General features: G+C 58.1%; 1 protein-coding gene across 1 annotated transcript in view; it reads left to right on the top strand.

Annotated features, from left to right (window-relative positions):
- The window catches only part of Myo18b (myosin XVIIIB), a 201,599-nt gene that overhangs the window by 44,490 nt on the left and 136,648 nt on the right, over positions 1-20,461 (top strand). The window contains exons 13-20 of the mRNA XM_027955886.2: positions 1,740-1,830; positions 3,699-3,891; positions 6,743-6,823; positions 8,884-9,028; positions 12,181-12,340; positions 15,649-15,832; positions 16,476-16,698; positions 20,064-20,173. Of these exons, the coding sequence (XP_027811687.2) occupies positions 1,740-1,830; positions 3,699-3,891; positions 6,743-6,823; positions 8,884-9,028; positions 12,181-12,340; positions 15,649-15,832; positions 16,476-16,698; positions 20,064-20,173 (1,187 nt within the window). The remainder of the gene's footprint in view (positions 1-1,739; positions 1,831-3,698; positions 3,892-6,742; positions 6,824-8,883; positions 9,029-12,180; positions 12,341-15,648; positions 15,833-16,475; positions 16,699-20,063; positions 20,174-20,461) is intronic.

Here is a 20,461-nt window from a genome sequence, read left to right as displayed (position 1 = left end):
GCGGAGCAGGTGGGGGGAGGGGGGCTGCGGCTTTGGAGAGATGCTGGGAGGCTGTGGGTTGCCTAGCAACCGCCCAGGGAGAGGTGGAGGGGAGGAGGGCGGGCAGCGCTGGGGCTGCTGGAAGAGCAGAGTGGCCCCCGGCACCCACTCATGCAGATGTGGAAGCCGTGGATTGAATTCTGCGGCGGGTGCGTGCACTCCAGGGTCAGGGCATGTCGTCCCCAGGCCCCGCTCTGCCCCCTTCCCCACTCTGACCCAGGCGGCCGTTTTAACTGCACGCGCCCAGGTGAGTGGGTTGAAGGGCCATCAAGCCGTGGCTGTGATCACGGCCTCGAGCCCTCCCTTCCTCCTGAGGGTCGCAGGCGGAGTCTTCCCCCTCTCCACCTAGCCCCAAGCCGGGCTGTGCCTGAGCCCACTGCGGGCCTCACAGACCGTGGCTCTCTGCGGGCACTCAAGGTGTCTCCAGAAAGTGATTCTCAGCAGCAGGGGGGAAGGACCCGTGCACCAAGATATCTTTGTTTCTCAGAATGTATCATTAGGAGAAAAAAGCCCAGGAGTGAAATTACTAAGTCCCCCAGTATATAACAGGTGACAGTTACTGAAATAAAAATTGCCCAATTTCCCTCCAGAAAATAGCAGACATTCATCACGTTTCTACTACATGCAAGGTACAGAGGATTTAAAGGCCAAAAAAACTCAAGAGACAGTTCCTGACTTCAGGGCACTACCTTTACTGGGGCACGACGGGGTCCTCTCATGGGAGAGATACAGGTTTAAAATAACCACACGAGTAAAGACTATGCCATAGTTTGTGTAGTAAAAGCAGGACAGAGCTGGTGGCAGTCAACGAAGGCTTCCTTGAGGAGGTGACTGGGTTAGTCAGTTTTCTGTTACTATAGCAAAATACCTGAGCTAATGGAATTAAAAAGAGGAAAGGTTTATTTTGGCTTACAGTTCTGAAGGGCTTGATTTGTGGTCCTTTGGTCTCATTGCTTTTGGGCCTGTGATGGGGCAGCACGTCCACTCTCCCTTTCAAGGGTATGTCCCCTAGTAGGGTGTGGCAGCCCATGCCTCCATCTCAGCAACTTGGGAGGTTGAGACAGAAGGATCATAAATTTGAGGCCAGTCTGGGCAACTTAGGGAGGTCCTGTCTGAAGATAAAAATCAGGAAGGACTGGGGATGTGGCTCAGTGGTAGAGCAACCAAAGTGCAGCAGTAAACACAACAAAATGAAATAAAAATGAGGCCCCCAAGCGCATGGCCTAGTGACCTGGAGCCTCCCAGTAGGCCGCGCCCTGAGGGCCCTGTCCCCAAAGTCCCAGCCCTGAAGTCCCTGCCCCCGAAGTCCCCGCCCCCAAAGGCCCCGCCCCAAAGGCTCCGCCCCGGAAGGCCCCGCCCCCCGGAAGGCCCCGCCCTCCCCCACAGGCACCATGGCTGGGAACCCACCTGTATCGGGTGGCCCTGGGGTGGTTCTGGGTCCCATCCCCAGCAGTGCTGTCCACGTGGAGCACTGGGGGTCACCTGGGGAGCAGCTTGGAGAGCAGGAGGGCCAGGCGGTGCGAGACCCTGGAGTGCTCATAAATCACCTGGACCTTGTCCCAGGAGCTGGCGCTATTTCAACAGTGGCGCTGGGGAGGGGTATTTTCCAAGTCAAGCGACCCCTGCTGTCCTGTGGCAATGTTCTCGGCCCTGAAAGGTGGTGACAGTGGCCTGCCACCCCGTCCTCTTTCTGACTCCAGGGCTCAAGATGACGGGCGTGGAGTGCGTGGAGGGCATGGCCGGCGGCCTGTACCAGGAGCTCTTTGCTGCTGTCGTCTCGCTCATCAACAGGTACTGTGGCCTTTGCTGGGGCACTGGGAGCTCCTGCACGAGGCAGGTTCGACGAGGGGCATTTCTGAGCTGGCCAGAGGGTTGCTGGGGTCGGCAGTGCTGGGTTCCCATTCCACCGTGGCCCCCTGCAGGCCTCTCTGACTTCCCTTTTCACATCTGTAAAATAGGTCTATACCCCAAGGGCATCAGAGGATTAAGGGAAACCAACAAGGAATTTTAGTTGTTGGCTGTAAAAAATCCAATAAGAAAAGCACATTGGCTGGGGGCGATGGCGCACACCTGTCATCCCAGCAGCTTGGGAGGCTGAGGCAGGAGGATCATGAGTTCAAGGCCAGCCTCAGCCACAGCGAGGCCCTAAGCAGCTCAGTGAGACCCTGTCTCTAAATAAAATACAGAATAGGGCTGGGGACGGGGCTCAGTGGTCGAGGGCCTCAAGTTCAATCCCTGGAATCCCCCCCACCACAAAAGAAAAAAAAAAGCATGTTGGCGGCAGTGGACGTGGACAGTGCCCCCAGCCTGTCCTGGGAACCCTGGGCCTGTCCAGCAGGGCTGAGGGACAGCAGGCGAGGGGAGGAAGCCCAGAGAGCCCCGGGAATCCTGGTGCAGGGACGAGGCTGCGTGTGGCAACAGAGTTACGGGGACCTCCGGGTTGTCATAGCCACGGTACCAACTTCCCCAGCCGCTGCGGCAGTCACTGCCATCTGGACCCCAGGCTCGAGTGGCTCGAGGTGCTTAGAGGGAGGATGGGAGGGGAGGAGACCGCGGGCAGGGAAAGGCCTCAGCCAGCCAGGGCGCGGCTTGGCCTGGTTCTGGAGCTCACATCTGTGAGGTGGGTGTACTGAGCCTGCCCGCGCCTGGGAGGACTGGCTGGCCCCGCCTTGCAGGTGGAAAACCTCAGCAGGGAGAAGGGAGAGCTGAGGCTCAGGGTCCCCCCAGCCCATCCTGCTAATGGTGATAATAGCAAATGGCCCCCGCCGAGCTCGGCACCCTGGCAAAGGCCGGCTCCCAACCGTGGACGGGTGATCACAGTCCTCCCCACAGCCCTCTCCTCATGAACCCCGTCACAGAGGAGCGGCTGAGGCTCAGAGAGGTTGGGCACCTGTCCCAGGACACACAGCCCATCCTTGCAGAGCGAGGGTGGACACCCGCGTGATGGCTCCCGTGTCTTCCTCCTGCATTTTGATGTGAGCAAACCCCGCTCTGCCCGCCCTGGCAGACACACCAGGAGGTCCAAGGGGACAGCTTGAAAGAACCCCACGAATGCCCTCACGGGGTGAGTTCTTCTGTTTCGGTGTGCCCCTGGGGAAAGAGAGGGACGCTCTGGTCTTGATGTTGTCGCCCGCTTTCTGGGTGGCCTCCAGCCAGTCGGTTCTGCACCCCGGGCTGGTGGAGAAGTAAGTCACTGTCCTGGAAACTCACTGTCCCTGTGCATCACCAGGTTTTTTTTTTTTTTTTAATTTTGGCACCAGGGACTGAACCCACAGGAGCCTGACCACTGAGCCACCTCCCAGCCCGTTTTATTTTTTATTTAGAAACAGGTCTTGCTAAGTTGCTTAAGGTCTCGCGGAGTTGCTGAGGCTGGCCTTGAACTTGCGATATGGGATATGCTTTCTACCCTCTCCTTTCATCCTTGTGATCAACCTCCCTCCTCCCACCACTCTTTAATGGTTGAAGAAACCCATGCTCAGAGAGGCTAAGCCACTCCCCAAGGTCACACAGCCTAGAAGTGGCGAGCTTGGATCTCCAAACCTGCCGAGCCTGCTGCTGCAGCCTCAGTTTCTCCGTCTCTGTGATGGGGCAGCAGGAAGCTTGGACCAGCAGGTTCTCAGAATCTGTGTTGTCTCAGGGCCTCCCTCTCCTCTCTCTAGATCCTTCTCCTCCCACCACCTCTCCATGGCGTCCATCATGGTGGTGGACTCCCCGGGCTTTCAGAACCCCCGGCATCAGGGCAAGGACCGGGCGGCCACCTTTGAGGAGCTGTGTCATAATTACGCCCAGGAGCGTCTGCAGCTGCTCTTCCACCAGCGCACCTTCGTGTCCTCGCTGGAGCGACTCCGAGAGGTGGGACTCGGCCGGGGAGGGCGGGCGGCCCCTGCAGCGCCTGCAGCCCTGTCTGTCTGTGGGGCCGGCCAGCGCCGCAGCCCTTCCTCTCGGCCCGGCCTCGGGGCCTCCGCTGCTCCCTGTCCTACAGCCCGGTCTCCACCCGGAGCCTCCACCCTCCAGCCCCGACACACCAGGAACGTGGGCTTCCCGGGCCTCATTCCCATAGTTCTACCCCTGGGGGAGACCTGCCTCTCCCCCCATCTCACCAAGCTGAGCTGCTCCCCCCAGTCCTCACGGGCCCTGGCGCACCCCCCACGCGCCCTATGCGCCACTCTGGGCTACTAGGTGACGATTCCCAGCCCAGTGGGCGGTGCCCGTGCCCGTGGGCCAGCAGCTCCCCTCCTGGGGGACTTGGCTGAACGGCAGGGGAGGACCCAGGTCACCCGTGGCACAGGCAGTTGCCGGGTCCCTCAAGTCCTTCCACCGTGAAGAAAAAGGAGTGAAACATTTACCCGCGTCCCTGAGACTGGCTCTGAACAAGGGGCCTGCGGTCATCTCCTCGCCTTCCCGGGGCCTGCAAGTCCAAGGTCCAGGGCAGGCGAGTCTGACTCTCTGGCTAGGGCTGCCCTCGGCCTCCCCGGTGGCCGTGAAGTCTGTAAGGAGGGACCCTGTCCCCACACGGTGGGAGGTAGAGGGCAGAGAGCCAGATACAGGGGACACCCCTTTTATCAGGGTTTAGGCCCCAAAGGAGCCCTCCTGGCCTCATCCCCTCATAGAGGCCCACCTGTGGTACTGTCACCGTGTCACATTGGCCACTGCTTTTCAACACCCGTATTTTGGAGGGGGTGCCTTCAACACAGAAAAGCACAGAAGGACACAGTGTCCAGCCGTGAATTCTTCCAGATGCACATATTCCTGGGCCCCTCCCCCAGGGGACAATGGGAACATTGCAGGACCCCCGATGGCCACCCCGTCTCTACTCCTTCCTTCTCTGAGAGTGACCAGTTTGTCTCCGCTATGTGGCTCACAGCAGGATATTAGAAACACCCATCCAATGCCCTCACGGGATAGTAGCCATGGGAAGGATGGCCCTGTCTGAGGCTGGAGCCCGCGGGGCCACAGGAATGCAAGCAGGAGTTTGGAGAAGTCTCCATAAAGGGTATTAACAGGGTCTGATGGTAATTCTGTCACTTATTGGCTGTGTGGCCTTAGAAAAGTCGCTCACCCTTTCTGGCCCTTAATTCCCTCACATGGAAAAGTGAGATGATAACACTCCTCTGCCGTGACCCTTTGCCACAATAAGAGGCATAAGAACTGCCTCTGATGACAGCAGCCTTTTGAGACCCACAGGTCTCTGAGTTGGGTGGCTCTTCTGCTCTTGACTGGGTTATTATTATTCTTTGTTTTGGTGCCAGGAACATATGGTTAAGAATCCAGGGGTGCTTAACCCCTGACCCCCATCCTCAGCCCTTTTTAATATTTTTGTTTAGAGACAGGGTCTCCTTGAGTGGCTTAGGGTTTTGCTGAGTGCTGAGGCTGACTCTGAACTCACGATCCTCCTGACTCAGCCTCCTAAGCCGCTGGGATGACGGGCGGGTGCCATTGCTCCCAGCTTGGGTTGGCAGTGGAGCTGTGATCAGATGTAGTTGGTGGGTGCCCCCCGGACGGTCTTCACTGAGCCCTTTTGTACGTCTGGGGGACTGTTGACCTTGAGCTGAGACCTGTCCCTGCTCCCTGAGAGCCTCACCTCCAGCAGGCCCGCCCAGCGAGGTCATGGTGTTGGAGAGAGGTCCCCGCCTGTGAGCCCATGGGCACGGGGCCCCCTGAGGCCAGCTTGGAGCTGACTCAGGGTCACGACTGCTGTACTTGGCCGGTCAGACGGAGTCTAAGGAGGAGCCCTGATTCCAGGAGGAGGAACATGGGCTCCTCTTCAGGAGGAAGCTGCAAATCAGCCTGCAGAGAGCTTGAACCAGGCAGGGACACAGGAATCAAAACACAAAAAGCAAGCCACTGTTGCCACACCCCTTCAGGTGGCTGTTTGGAATATCTATTGAAGCAACGTGGAGAGTGCCGGTCCGTAATCTCATATGTGGTGACAATGAGATTCTTCCCCACACTGCTTCACTTATTTCTCATTATCAAAATCGTGCATGTGCCTTATTTTAAAGAATCCTAGGAAATGCATAGATCCATAAAGAAACAAGAAATGCAGTTCCCTTTAGCTTCTCCACCCAGAGGTGACCCTTTATCGTGGGCTGTCGTTGAGACTCATCAGAGTCTAAATTTTTTATACAGTTTTCTCTGCAAATTTCTGATCCTCCTGTGCGTGTGATCTTGCTGTCCACTGTCTTTCCCACGGCATTACATTCTATTTCCTCACCCCATTTACAGATTTTTAGTAAATGTGCATTTCAGTGGTTATGTCTGACTCTTTATTAACTTTCCTTTTGACACCTGGGGGATTTCGAGGTGAGGATACAAACAACACTGTGTTGGACATTTGTGCCCAGCCCTGTCTGAGTGTCTGGTTACTGCTTTTGGTTTTTTTGTTTGTTTTGTTTTTGTTTTTTTTTTTGGTACCAGGGATTGAACTCGGGGGCCCTCGACCACTGAGCCCCGTCCCCAGCCCTATTTTGCATTTTATTTAGAGACAGGGTCTCACTGAGCTGCTTAGGGCCTTGCTGTGGCTGAGGCTGGCTTTGAACTCGCGATCCTCCTGCCTCAGCCTCCCGAGCCGCTGGATCATGCACCACTGCACCCAACAATACAATTTTTTAAAATAATTTTTTATATAAGAAGCTGAAGCGACGTCCTCACTTCTTTTTCTGAGAGCTTTCTGCCCCTAACTTCTGCACCCTGTGGCCTGTAGGAAGATGTTCCTGTGAAGTTCGACCTCCCGGAGTCTTCCCCAGCGACAACGGTGGCCGTTGTGGATCAGAAGCCCTCCCAGGTAACAAGGGACCCCACCACCAAGGTGGTCAGAGGTGACCAGCAGGTTGGAGCCTTCAGGCTGCTGGTTCTCCACACAGCCTGCACCTGGCACCCCCCCCCCCAGGTGCTGGGACACTGAGGCCCGGGAGCCACCCCAGCATCTGTGCTGATGGCCTGGGTGTGGTCCAGGCGACGGAGATGGAAAGGTGCTGGGGCCGGGGACCCTGCTCAGCTGTGTGTCTGACCATGGCCTGGAGGGGCTCAGAGGGGGAGCTCGGAGTCCTTCAGCTCTCTGTTCAGACAGAGGTTCTGGCCCAGCAGAGACTGGGTCCTGGGGAATGAAGAGTGAGAGGAGCACCCTTAGGACACACGGGGGTGCTCCACCTGCCTCCTCCCATCCAAACCCGCAGTGCTCCATGATCTGTGTTGGCCCGCCCCATCCTGGGCTCAGGACCCTTTGATTGACGTCTTTCCCCTTTCTTTACCTTTGGATGGGACCAGCTCAGGCTCAGGAACCCTGCTGCCTTGGTCCTGACCTTGGTGACCTTGGGCACACCATGCACCTCTCTGAGCCTTTCTCATCTCCAGAATGGGAATGGTTCCTCTGCGTGTCACTGAGATATGGCACTGGAAGCACCAGGCACGGGGGACGTGTTGGGGACATCCTGCCCGTGGCCCCTCTCCTGCCAGGGACACTGCAGGCTGCCCTTTTCCCCATGCCTTGTCCCCCAGGTCCAGGGTGGTTTCCATGCTGTCCTGTGGGCCACAGCAGGCTGAGCCTCTCACTCCAGGCCCCTCCCTCGTATGCCCAGGCCATGGCCACCATGCTGTGCTGCTTGGTGGTCACTCTCTGGCTCACCTCGCCCTCTCCTTAGAGGGGCCGGGCCCAGGAGACAGCTCCACAGTGCTGGATGGGAAGGGCAGTGTGTCCCCTGGGGCCACTGGGCTGTGACGTAGAGTGGCTACCTTCTGAGGATGGGCCAGCTGTCCATTTCAACCCCAAAGAAGGTAGCCAAAGGCTGGTAGCACACACCTGTCATCCCAGCAGCTCTGGAGGCCGTGGCAGGAGGATCCCAAATTCAAAACCAGCCTCGGCAACCTAGCGAGGCCCTGAGCAAATCAGCGAGGTCTGTCTCTAAATAAAATATAGAAAGGGCCAGGGACGGGGCTCAGTGGTTAAGTACCCTGGGCTCAATCCAGGTACCCTCCTCCCCGCTAAAAGAAGAGGAAGGGGCCGAGGTGAAGGCCCGGGATCCCCGGGGTCCAGCTGTAGCCGTCCCTGGGACTCCCCATGTGGTCCTGGGGTGTGGCTCTGAGGGCTGTGGGCCAGGGTTTCCCAGCCAGATGGCACCCCGTCCTGCTTGGCCTGTGCGCACCGTGCTCCCCAGCCTTAGCCCTGACATACTCCCCAGCCTTAGCCCTGACAGCTTTGCATCCTGGGAAGCCCCTGGGTCCTGGGCACTCGGAGTGGCTGGCCACTGTCCACAGCCCACACTGTTTTTGGTCATGGCCTCTCCTGTGGGCCTCGGCTAAGCCCATGAAACCCCCTGGACCTCTGTTCCCTCTCAACAAAATGGCAGAGTGGCCTGTGGCTGAAGCTGGGGCCAAGTTCTGTGTCTGCGCTTTTGAATCAAGTTCACCTTCTCCTCGGAGATGTTCTTTGAGGGCGTGTGTGTGTGTGTGTGTGTGTGTGTTTCATTTATTCCCAAAACTTTAGTTTGGAAAAATACAAAAAGGAAGTGGCGTGGGTGGAATCAATCCTTTCCTGCTTGGCTGTGTACAAATAGTCTAGCTGCCTCCGTCTAGAAAGACGCCGTTTACAGAACACTCAACCTGGTAGTGCCTCACTGCAGCTCTCTGAGGAGGATATTTCTGGTCTCCATTTTTTTAATAGGAGAAAATGAGGCCCAGAGAGGTACAGAAAGTTGCCCAAGGGTGCCCAGGAGGGAAAGGCAGATTCTGACTCCTTGCAGTGGAGAGGTGTTACCGTTTTGTGGCTCCAACACTGAAAGTTTGGGGACCCGTGGGAGCACAGGACAAAACAGGCTGTCCCTCACTGTCCCCTGGGTCTCCCATCAGGTCCACTTACCAGCTGGAGGAGGTGCCGAGGATGCCAGGGGCCTTCTCTGGGTCCTGGATGAGGAGGTCCGGGTCGAGGGCTCCAGTGACAGCGTGGTGCTCGAGCGTCTGCGGGTGGCCTTTGAGAAGGGAGCTGGAGGTGAGGGTAAGGAGCTGGCGGGGCAGGGTGCAGCACAGGCGTGGAATCCATCAGCCAGGAGAAGCCCCGGCAGGGTGGGGCACTGCCGTGCTGAAGTGCGGACACACGTGCCTGGATGAGCTGCTGTGCCCCTGGTGCTCATCCATTGGTGTATGTGACAAGCGCATCAGCAGCCGCCCTGTGCTGGGCACTGTTGCACACGGCAGTGAACCAGACTGACGTGGCCTGTCATCCCAGGGGCTCAGAGGCTGAGGCAGGAGGATGGTGAGTTCCAAGCCAGCCTCAGCAAAAGCGAGGCCCTAAGCAACTCAGAGAGACCCTGTCTCTAAATAATATATAAAAAGAGCCAGGGAGGTGGCTCAGGGGTTAAGCACCCTGGGTTCAACTCCTGGGACATGATGCAGGGAAGGATGGAGATGTCACCTGGGTCACCTGGGCTCAGGTGGCAGAGGCTCCTGTGGACCATGCACAGACCTTGGTTTTGACCCTAGAGCAATGAGAGGCCCCAGGGTGTCTGGGCTGGGGGAGGTGTGGAAGGGTCATGTCTGAAGATCCAGGCAGGCTGCAGGGGAAGGCCACCAACCTGGGGGTAAAGCCCACAGCGTTTGGTGGTGGGTTGGATTGGCGGGAAGTGAGAGGGCGATGGAGGCACCAGGTGGGACCCTGGGATTGGACAGCTGTCAGTCCCAAGTTCAAGTTCAGCTGTTCCTGCTTCCTCCGTGTGATTCTGAGCCAAGCTCCCGTGGTTAGTGGATATGCTGATAAAACAGGGGGAGCCCCCAGCGCCTCTCTCCCCAGAATCTCCGCCATCGTGATTGAGTGTGTGACGTGCCAGGGAGCCACACCACAGGGGTAGCACAGGCAGGATGGGGGACAGGAATGTTGTCGGCAGTGAAGACGACGACCCTTCTGTCACTCAAGGGGTCCGAGGGGTACTGCGGTCCTCCCTGGAGATGGTGCACTGAGGGCTCGGTTGTGCCATCTGGTGTCATCCGCCTGCCTTTGGGGACAGATAGTCTTGTCTCCAAGACGAGGGAGCAGGTCTCTAGAGAGGAGAGACTGGTCCACGGTCACCCAGAGGAGGAGGTCGGGGCACATTTGAAGCCAGGCGTGTCTGGTGGAAGCTCTTGGGACCCGGATGCACCAGGGCAAACGCATTCGGAGGCCTTCCTGGTCCCAGCCGGCGGTGGCCACTGGGACGTGGGCTCCTCCGCTTACTGGTGCATTCAGCAGGTGCTTGTGGAGCTGCTGACGTGGAAGGCTCATTCCCCGGGGCGCATTCCCATCCTCCCCGGGGCTGGTCCTGTGGCAGGCATGGGGTGTGACCCCCGGACTCTGCTGGGAGGGGCTGGAGGAGCAGGTCAGCAGAGAAGATGCCCAAGGACGAGCCTCAGGACATCCCAGCATCAAGAGGTCCAGGCCAGCACCAGCCCAGGGGCAGTGGCACTGAGGGAGCCAGGCAGGGAGGCAGGAGGGGAGCCAGGGGAATGTGACAAACTGGATGTCACAGGAGGGAGGGACTTGCTGTGGTGAATGCAGGTGTCAGGTCACGTGAGGCGCAGGCTGAGCGAATGTCCAACAGGAGGGGTCATGAGAAGCTGGGAAAAGCCCTGCGACCTCCTGATCTGGTGCCAGGAGAAGTTCCCATCCCATGTGACCATCTTATAATGACCAGCCTGCAGTGACTGTCCCATGGTGACCGGCTTAAGATGACCAGCCTATGGTGACCAGCCTGAGGTGAATGGTTGAGGCCTCTGTGTGGGACATTCATGGCAGAGTCCTGTGCCCGTCTAAAGAGGACATTTTCTAGGTAGCCGCAGCAGCAGCAGCTGACAGTTCCAACCTCAGAACTTGCTCGGGGGCCCAAACCCAGACTGCTCCCAGAGAGCCCAGCTCTGCCAAAGACGGGCTCAGTCGCTTCTGCCAGGTCGGGGGCATAGTGCCTGGGGACCCAGGAAGGTCACACCGTGGTTTTGAACTGTCCCTGCCCTGCAGCGGTCCTGCCACTTGCTGTGGCTGTGGCAGGGTCTGGGCTCTGCGGAGCGTCTGTCCCCTGCCAGCCGGGGCAGGAGGGCAAAGGGGTGGAGGCAGCTTCTCTCTGTAGAGCCCTAGTGTGGGCCCAAGGTCACGGGCCTTGCTGTGCCTCACCTGTGTCCGAGGCCCAGCCAGCGGCGGGTGGTTCCCTGCTCCCGTAGGTGGCTTCCCCCAGGGCCAGGCAGACCGCCCCACCCCCCTGCAGCTGTGGGGTTGTCCCATCTCCACGTTGGATGTGCCCAGGGAGACGGGTTCAGAATCGTCAGTGGCTTGGCCCCTCTCATGCAGTAACAATCGCTAGGGCCTCAGTTTTTCTCCAAGGCCAGGCCCATGGGTGCCCCGACCCTGTCTCTGGCCACCTGCTGTGTGCCTGTGTCTTCCAAGAGGCTGATGCCTGTTTACTCAGTCGATGACATTCAAGACCATCTTAGGTGACACGCAGATAAATATTTTAAAAATACACAATAACTCTTTATTTCCATGGATATTAGAAAATCAATCTAACCTGCACATCAAACCTGCCACAGAACGTGTCTTTACAAAACGTAGAAACTTATAAAGATGGGTGTTGATTTAGAGAAAGCATTCAGTCACTCACAGCCTAGGTGACAGGGCGTACACGTGGCAGAACTTTTGAAGATCGTGTGTGTCATGATGTTTGAGTGGACATAGGATCCTGGGTTTAAGAAGGCAGAGAGAGCCAGGCACGGTGGCCCACGCCTGTCATCCCAGCGGCTCGGGAGGCTGAGGCAGGAGGATAGTGAGTTCAAAGCCAGCCTCAGCAAAAGGGACGTGCTAAGCAGCTCAGTGAGACCTGTCTCTAAATAAAATACAGAATACAGCTGGGGATGGGACTCAGTGGTCAGGTGCACCTGAGTTCAATCCTCAGTACCAAAAAATAAAATTAAATTAAAAAAAATAAATAAAAAAGCAGAGGAGAAAAATCCCCATCGCAAATAAGGTGCATCAATTCCCCAATGCAGAAGAAGCGAGGTGCCGTGAACCCTCAGCCTCCGCTCTCTGGAAGCCTGCTAACAGGGAAAAAGGGTGTTCTTGGGGACGCCAGCTGATTGCAAAGTGTCCCCATGGGACCCCAACATTCAGGCCACCATGTCTGTCTGCAGGGACCTCCGCCCTGAGGACCTGTGAGCAGCCCCTTCAGTGCGAGATCGCCCACCAGCTGGGGCAGGACCCCGTGCGCTACGACCTCACAGGCTGGCTCCACAAGGCCAAGCCCAACCTCTCGGCCCTGGACGCCCCCCAGGTCCTTCAGCACTCAAAGAGGTGAGCCACCCGGGCTGGGGACGGGCGGGGGCATTGGAGGGCTGGGAATCCTTCCCCAGTGGGACAGCAAAGCCACACCAGCCCCGCGAGCGAGGGCCAGTCTCCCAGAGTGCAGTGGTGGGCTGTGTCCCCAGGGCCAGAGCGACTCCAGCCGAGGAGAGCAGAGGCCTCCTGGGGACGTGGAGCAGAAGCTAACAGGCGGTGACTTCTTAGTTTGGCTCTTTGCCTTTTGTTAAGTGTCTGGGCGATGATGTGACTGGAACAGCTTTTATGGACATCCTAGAACTCGGGGGTCATAAAACCAAAATGACACGTTTTGTAGCATTAAAATAAAAAAAAGCTCTCTTGTCCCCTGGCTGCTCGTCCCAGACCGGCTGGCACAGCGCCCGGGTGATCCTGCTGTCATTTTGGAGTTAATGGAAAGTGCTTGTTCTGTGTATGCGCCCTGAACACCTCCCAAGTTCAGTGTCGCAGTCCTACAGGGGCAGAGCTTTAGACGAGGAAGGAAGGAAGGGCCGGGGCCTTGGGTGGACATAGCGGAGAGGAGGGAACCTGCCCTGACTGCCCTCTGGGCACCTGGCATCGTCACCTGTACTTAGTAGATACCTCTTAATCCTTATCGAATGCACCGTATCCTTAGCCCATTTTACAGATGAGTTCACTGAGCCCCAGGTGGTGAGATGAACTGCACTTGATCACACTGCTAGGAAAAATGGCCAAACGAGGTCTCAGCGGTCCTTAGAGGACTCCTTAGGATGTCATGGTCAGAGGGAATCGGAAACCCCAGGTCCAGCAGGGCTCGTGGGCATCCGGGTCCTGAAGACAGACCAAGGCAGAGGATGGGGCAACAGTAAGGTCAGCAGGTCCACTGAGGACTGGACAGGGAGCCAGCGGACCTGGTTAAGTCCCTTCCCGCCCCTTGTCACCCCTCCTTTCTCTCCTCTGGGCTGGTTTGGTTTCCTCCTCCATAAAATGGCACTGGACCCACCCGGTTAGGAGACTTGGCAGCTGAGGCAGAGCTTCAGAGGAGGTGAATGTTCCGATTCTGCTTCTGTCTTTCAAGCTGCATGACGGGGTGGCTTCGTCAGCTGGGAGATGGGACCGAGGGTAGCCATCCTGATGGTGAGGTCAGGCCTGGCTGAGCGGATGGCTGTGGAGAGGTGGCTCCTCCGCCCGTCTCGGTGGGCTCTGCCTCTCCTTCCTGTGCTACAGTCCTGCGGCTCCGTCAGAGTGAGCACTGAGCTGGGGAGGGGCAGACTTGATGGACAGATGACCTTCCCCGTGGCGCCGGGGCATGGGAAGGAGGAAGGGCACGGGGACGTCTCGGCCCTTGCACGAGGGTGACAAACACGCACATTGAGAGGGACCCTCTTAGAGGGCCTTGAACACGTCCTGGTGACCCTTCTGTGCACTGGTGATGTGGTGGTGGGGGCAGGTCACTCACAAAACATACCACCTCCCAGTTCTGTCCAAATTGAAGAGTCTTTATTTAGCTGGCCGGCCACTGCTCCCCACGGGACCCATGACTGTCTCTGCAAGGAACAGCCCTGAGCCTGAGCATTTTAGAACTTTTAAAAAAATTTTTTTAGTTGTAGATGGACACAATACCTTTATTTTATTTGTTTATTTTTTATGTGGTGCCAAGGAGCGAACCCAGTGCCTCATGCATGCGAGGCAAGCGCTCTACCACAGCCCCAGTCCGCATTTTAGGATATTTAAAGGCCAAAACCACATCTGGGTTGATGTAGCTGCAAGCAGGCAGGAGCAGAAGCTGGATGGGCAGTTAGCGAGACAGTGCAATGGGGACGTTGGTATTTCCCAGGGTCTCTCCAGGTTGGCATAGCAACAAGCCAGCGGAAGGGAGGGGGTCAAAATGACCCTAGTTGAGTACACACTAGACAATGGTTACTAATGTCTAGGCAGTCAGTCTCTGACAAGGTACATCACCCAAGAAAAGTGGAAACCAAAGAGAACACTTTTACATTGCAGAAGAATTGCCATTTTGTGCTGCCAAGTATCTCTGCCAGGTCCCTGTTGATGGGTACGGAGGCAGCTTTCCCTGGGAGAAGCGTGGAGTCTCGGGGTAAAATGGTTTGGTCATTGCCCAATAGCCTGGCCCACAACAGAGGGCAGAGGAGCTTTGTGTTTCAGAGTGTGACTGGGGCCACGTGCCCTGGACCCCCAGGACCACTGTTCAACATTCAGATTCCAGCCCCCTGCAGTCTCCAGGGGAGGTCCCCAGCTGCTGTGTAGCTGGGGAACTTTCTAGAAGGCCCTTACACATACTCAAGTTTCAGGACCATTGGTCTGATAAAAGTCTTCGATAGCTGGGGAGTCAAGGTCCCCTGGAGAGAACAGGTGACGTGGCCAAGGTCACGTGACAAAACCCAGAGGTTTCATTTCAGTCCTGTAGACAGAGGAATCCACGTGCTGAGGTCAGGGCTCCTGTCCCTGAGCCAGCGGTGGCCCTCGCGCCTGGGCCCACATGCTCCCCTGCAGGCTGCTGGCCCTGGGGCCCCTTTCCACGTCCTGGTCAGACTTTCCTCCGAGTGTGGGCATCTTTGTGTATCCGCCAGCATTTCCCCTGCGCCTGTCACCTTTGGCGCCCTGGGCAACTCTCACGCCCTAAACAGTCTGCACGATCCGAGTGGACGCGGGTCTTCAGGGCTGAGAGTGGGAGCCGGACTTTGGGGAGCTCTGGGGGGGTGCTGAATGCTTCCATCGGAGGAGGGTGGGGCACCAGCCCTCCTCTGGCTGCCAGTCCCCTCCTAAGGGACAGCAGGGTCTGTCTAGCTCTGTTTGTCCTTTAATGCCCAAACCAGAGGGCAGGTCAATTCAGGATGACCCGAGCCACCCTTAAAGGCAGCGTCATGGTCATGGCTCTCAGGAGGCGTCGTGGCGGGGTTGCAGGGGAAGGGCCAGCTACCTCTCAGGCGTGAGGCCGGGCACGCCACTGACCTTCTCTAGCAGTTCCAGAATCTGCCCACTCAGCAGTGCACCCTCATTCATGCATGAAGCAAATAGTAAGCACCTGCTGTGTACTAGACCTGTTCTGGGGATGACAGAGGTGGCGTGCCCTCTAGGACAGAGGTGGCTTGGTGGCTTGCTGAGGTGTACAGGTGGCAGAGGACCTGCAGGAGGACTGCTCACAGGGAGGGAGGAGGGCGCGTTTGCTGGTGGCAGGGAGGCAAAGGCTCGGTGGCGAAGGGACAGTGCAGGTGCAAGGTGAGCCCTTCCTTTTGTCCCCACCTGGGACAGGCTTCCCCGAGAGCCCCCTGAAGCTGGCTGTGTCGTCCTTCTGCCCACAGGGAGGAGCTGCAGAGCCTGTTCCAGGCGCGGGCCAAGCTGCCCCCCGTGTGCCGGGCAGTGGCGGGCCTGGAGGGCACCTCGGAGCAGGCGTCGCTGCGGAGCCGCGTGGTGAGGAGGACCTTCGCCAGCAGCCTGGGCGCCGTGCGGAGGAGAGCCCCGTGCTCCCACATCAAGCTGCAGATGGTGAGTGGCCTCCAGGGACCCAGGTCCCCACCTTCTGTGGGAGGTGGCATCTGCTGACAGCGTCCCCCACCTCCCCACCAAGCCTGGGGGGTGGCAGCACCCTGTGCCCTGCAGGGAGGAAAGGGAGGCTCTACCACAAAGAGACCTGGCCGCGGCCACTCACCTGGGAGGGGCAGATCACGGCCTCGCGGCTTGGCACAGAGCGGGGCCTGGGAGAGTGCCCGGAGCCTCGGATGCTCCCCCAGGATGGTGACCCATCAAGCCAGCTCCACCTGCCCTTCCTGCCAGGAGGCTGTGGGGACACCAGCTCTGGGTGACCACATTTACCTAGGCCACCGTGTCAACCCGTTAACCCACCAGAAGATTTGACTGGGCAGCAGCGTGGCTGAGCCAGTCCAGCTCTTCTGCTGCTGTGATCCCTGGGGCCACTCGATGGCCCTCTGTGCCTCCGTTTCCCTTAGGGATCTCAATGGTGGCTGCTATGAAGTCCTCTTATGTCTCCTAAGTACCAATCGGGATGGTGGTATAGGACACGGGGCCCCCAACGATGCCCCCAACAATGTATGTTGGGGGCATGTCAGGACCTCCTGTCCACCTCCCCTGAGACCAGGCATCCCTGACCCCTCCTGTGGGCTTGTCCTAGGACGCTCTGGTCAACCTGGTGAAGCGGTCCCGGCTGCACTTCATCCACTGCCTGACGCCGACCCCGACGGTGGAGAGCAGGGGTGGGCAGGGCTCTCCCACACCACCGCGGCCTGATGGGGACCAACCCGGGGCAGACCAGCCCCTGTCCCTAGACATCCCGGCACTCAGGGTGCAGCTGGCGGGATCACACATCCTGGAGGCCCTGCGTCTGCACAGAACAGGTGAGCGGAGCCTCGTCCCTGGTCCCTGTTGCTCCCCTGTTGGGGACAGCGAGTGCCCTTCCAGGCTGAGTAGGTTTATGGTGGGAGAGATCCGCACAACCACAGGGGGTCATCTGGGATGGGATGAGGCGTAGGTCACACAGGGGTGCCTGCAGGAGGGAGCTTGGTGTTCTCCCCGGGGAGACCAGGGGCCTCCTGATGGGGTCTCGAACATCCAGAGTGGCTCAGAGTCTTGGAGGCGGGGACGAGGAGCATCAGGGAGAAAATGAGCACCTTCGCAGGTGGGGGTGAAAGGGCGGGTGCTTCAGGAGTGGGGTTCACAGTGGATGGGCCGTGGGAGGAGGCTGGCAGTCGGCTTTCCCTGGTCCTGCTGGGGAGAGGATCGGGGTCCCCGGCGAGGCAGAGGTTCAGTCAAAGGGACCGAGTCCTCAGTTGGCCATTTAGCAAGCCTGCCTCGTGGTTCCACCACTGGCTGATCCTGTGAGTTGAGCTTGGTCTCTAACTTTCCTCTTCTCCTGGGCCACTCGGTCCCCAGCCTCCATGTGGGTTCCCCCCCTTCCCCGTGACAGGTGGACGTGGGCTGGGTGTGGCCCTTTCTGCTGCAGAGGGTGGGTTCCTGGGGCTGGCAGGGGTCTCAGGTGGGCACCCGTTTGTTGACCTGCACTGTGGTCACTAACAGCGGCTGGGGGTCCGCCACCACATCCCCACCCCCGCATTCTTCACGGAAGCCTGGGCAGGGGAGCTGGTAGCAGCTGGAAGCCAAGAGGAGACTCTCCCTCCCCTGAGTGCGCCAAGCACCATTGACTTTCCCTCCCACTGTGTAGCTGGAGGCGGAGGGAGGCAGATGATGTCACAGGGCAAGAACCAGACGGTCACAGCTGGCGGCTCGGCCCACAGCTCATCAATTTCTGCCCAGTGGCTGGCAGGAAGCACCGGCCTCTGCAGGTGCCCTGGGTCGTCCTAGGACCATTAGACTCTGTGCGTGTGTGCCAGGGTCGGTGTCCCTTCCCCAGGCCTTGCTCCTGCTGTCACCATGGGTCTGTCCCCTCCATCGGCACAGCCCAACCCAGACGGGGTGAGCTTTCCAACCAAGTGAAGGGCGATGGCTCATGCTAGGGCTTAACAATGCCTGCTTCTCTGTCCTCCTCCCTCCTCCCTCCCTCCTCCCTCCTCTCTTCCTCCCTCCCTCCCTTCCTTCCTTACCTCTTTCAAACCCACACGAGTCACATCTGCATGGCTGCAGAGATGCATGCATTAGATACGTCTAACTGAGGACTGGGCCTGAGAGACGTGGCCACAGCTGTCTACACATGTGATGAGGCACATACATGCTACTTCCTGAGCACTTACTATGTGCGAGGGACTTGTGGTTACACACATTAGATGAACTGGTTCCCGCAGAGCCCTGGGCACGGTGCCTGGAGTGTACTTGGCCCTCTGTACCTGTGGGTTTCTCGTCTCCAGGGATTTGACAGTCTCAGGTTAGAAGTGTCTGGGAAAAGACTGCACCTGTACTGAACATGTTCAGGTTTTTTTTTCTTGTCATTATCCCCTGAACAACAGAGTCTAACAGTTATTTTGACAGCGTTGACATTTGTTGGGGATTATGTCATCTAGAGATGATTTAAAATAGATGGGAGGAGGGACAAATATGATAGCATTTGACATCAGGGCTCGAGCCTGCGTGCAGTTTGGTATCCACGGAGGGTCCCTGCACCAATCTCACTGCAGATACCAAGGGGTGACCGTGTAGTAAGTGCTCATTAAACATCCCCTAAGGTCCATCCTGGTGAGTCCAGCTCAGGCTCTAGCATGAGGTGGCCTGGGCTGCTTCTGCTGCCACCTCTCGGCAGCCATGTGACCCCAGGCAAAATCTGTAGACAAACTTCTAGTTCCTCCCTCAAGAGACTTATCACAAGAGCTGGTTACTGGTGAGGGGAAAAACTGAGAGGGGCTGGATATGGGGGAGCAGTGACACGTGTTAGCCACCAGCTGTCCCCAGCATGCTCCATCCCCACAGTGACCATGAAGCCAGGTCAAGCTGTCCTCATGCATCAGGTTCAGAAATGGCATCTCCCAGAGGTGGCATCCTTTTTCCCAGTCTTGAGGCTGATGAGGGCAGACATGAGACAGGAGTCCAGCTAAGTCTGACCTAAAAGAAAAATGCAGCTGGGTGCAGTGGCGCACACCTGTGATCTCAGCGGCTGGGGAGGCTGGGGCAGGAGGACTGCAAGTTCGAGGCCAGCCTCAGCAACTTTGCGAGGCTCTGTCTCAAAATAAAAAATGAAAAGGGCTGGGGATGTGGTTCAGTGGTTTAAAAAAAGAAAAGGAGAAGAAGAAGAAGAAAGAAAACTTAAAAAAAGAAAAATGCAGGTTATAACCCCCAGTTCCTGTCTTCATGTCTTCCGTGTCCTTCAAAGCCCTCCAAGGCCCCTCCTCCTCCCCAAGAAGGCCTCCTGGATTGGCCGTGGGCGCTGTCCCTCCTGGCCTGTGCATTTGTCTTATCATGAAGCCTCAGACGTGGAGTGGACCTCCCCAGACCTCTCCAATGCAAACGCTTTCCAGATCTTTCCTGAGGCTCCATAGTGTCTCTTGTACTCAGGGAGGAAACCCTGACCCTTGAGACCTCAGACACGAGGCCCTGCCCCTGCTTATCCCTGGGTCCTCTTTCCTGAATTGCTGTCACTGCACAGGTCACTATTTTGAGGATCTGGGTGACTTTCTCTGGGCCTCAGTCTCCCCACTGATCAAATGAGGGAAATGATAAAGGTCTAAGTGTCGGTGACACAGGAGGTGTGTGACGTGTGGCAGCCCTCAGGCAATGCGGCGGTGGCCGTGAGCGTGGCGCAAGGCCACTCTGCCCACGCTGGGTCTTGGTGTCAGTTCCTGCTGCGGGGAACCTGCGTCCACTCCAGCCCTGGGAAGCCCACGGCTCCTCCGAAGCCTGACTCTAAGCCACGGTCTCTCCCGGTTCCCTCCCCGGTGTCCAGTCTGTGTGACAGACTTAAAGAGCCGCTGGCTGCGGCTCGGTGCCGTGTCCCCTGCACAGTCCCTGGAGAGGGAAAAAAGGGGGAGTCCAAGAACTTTCTGTGGTCAACGGGGTTTGGGAAAACCAGGCGCAGGGCCCCTCCCCACAGGAGCCCCCAGACCTTTGGCCTGGTGCTGACAAGGACCAGGACCCTCGAAGAGGAACAAGAGTTCAGCATTTAATAGGGGTTTGTGTTCTGGAAAAGTCCTTTAAATGAGCCGCTGAGGTCCCTGCCTGTGAGTCCCCATGGGACGGAGCAGCCGGGCTGGGTCCAGGGTGCTGGGCCTTGTCATTAGTGTTCTGTGACCTGTCCTGCCTGTGCCCTCCTCTGCCCCAGGCTACGCCGACCACATGGGGCTTGCTCAGTTCCGCCGACGGTTCCAGGCGCTGGACCCTGCGCTGCCGAAGAAGCTCCTGTCGACTTCGGAGGGAATGGACGAGAGGAAGGTGGGTCCAGCTGCGGGCCCCGGGGGGCCTTGGCTGGGGTCGGAGGCGCCCCTGTTCCCCGGGACTGCCCCGGGTGCACCTGGAGCAGGTGGGGACTGAGAGTGGCCTCGGGGGCTGTGCGGAGGGTGGCCTGGGGTTTGGCTCAGACTCCTGTCCCAACAGTGTCACTGGAGCCTGTCCCCACCCTAGGACGTCCCTCCTGAGACCTTGCGTTAGGAAGTGCGGAGAATTGGAGTGTCAGGCTGTCCCAGCTGAATGGGGTCCCAGTGACGTGAAAAGCCATCATTT

The sequence above is a fragment of the Marmota flaviventris genome, chromosome 1, assembly GCF_047511675.1.
Source record: "Marmota flaviventris isolate mMarFla1 chromosome 1, mMarFla1.hap1, whole genome shotgun sequence".
Classification (NCBI taxonomy): Eukaryota; Metazoa; Chordata; class Mammalia; order Rodentia; family Sciuridae; genus Marmota; species Marmota flaviventris.
This window is presented reverse-complemented; position numbering and strand designations above follow the sequence as displayed.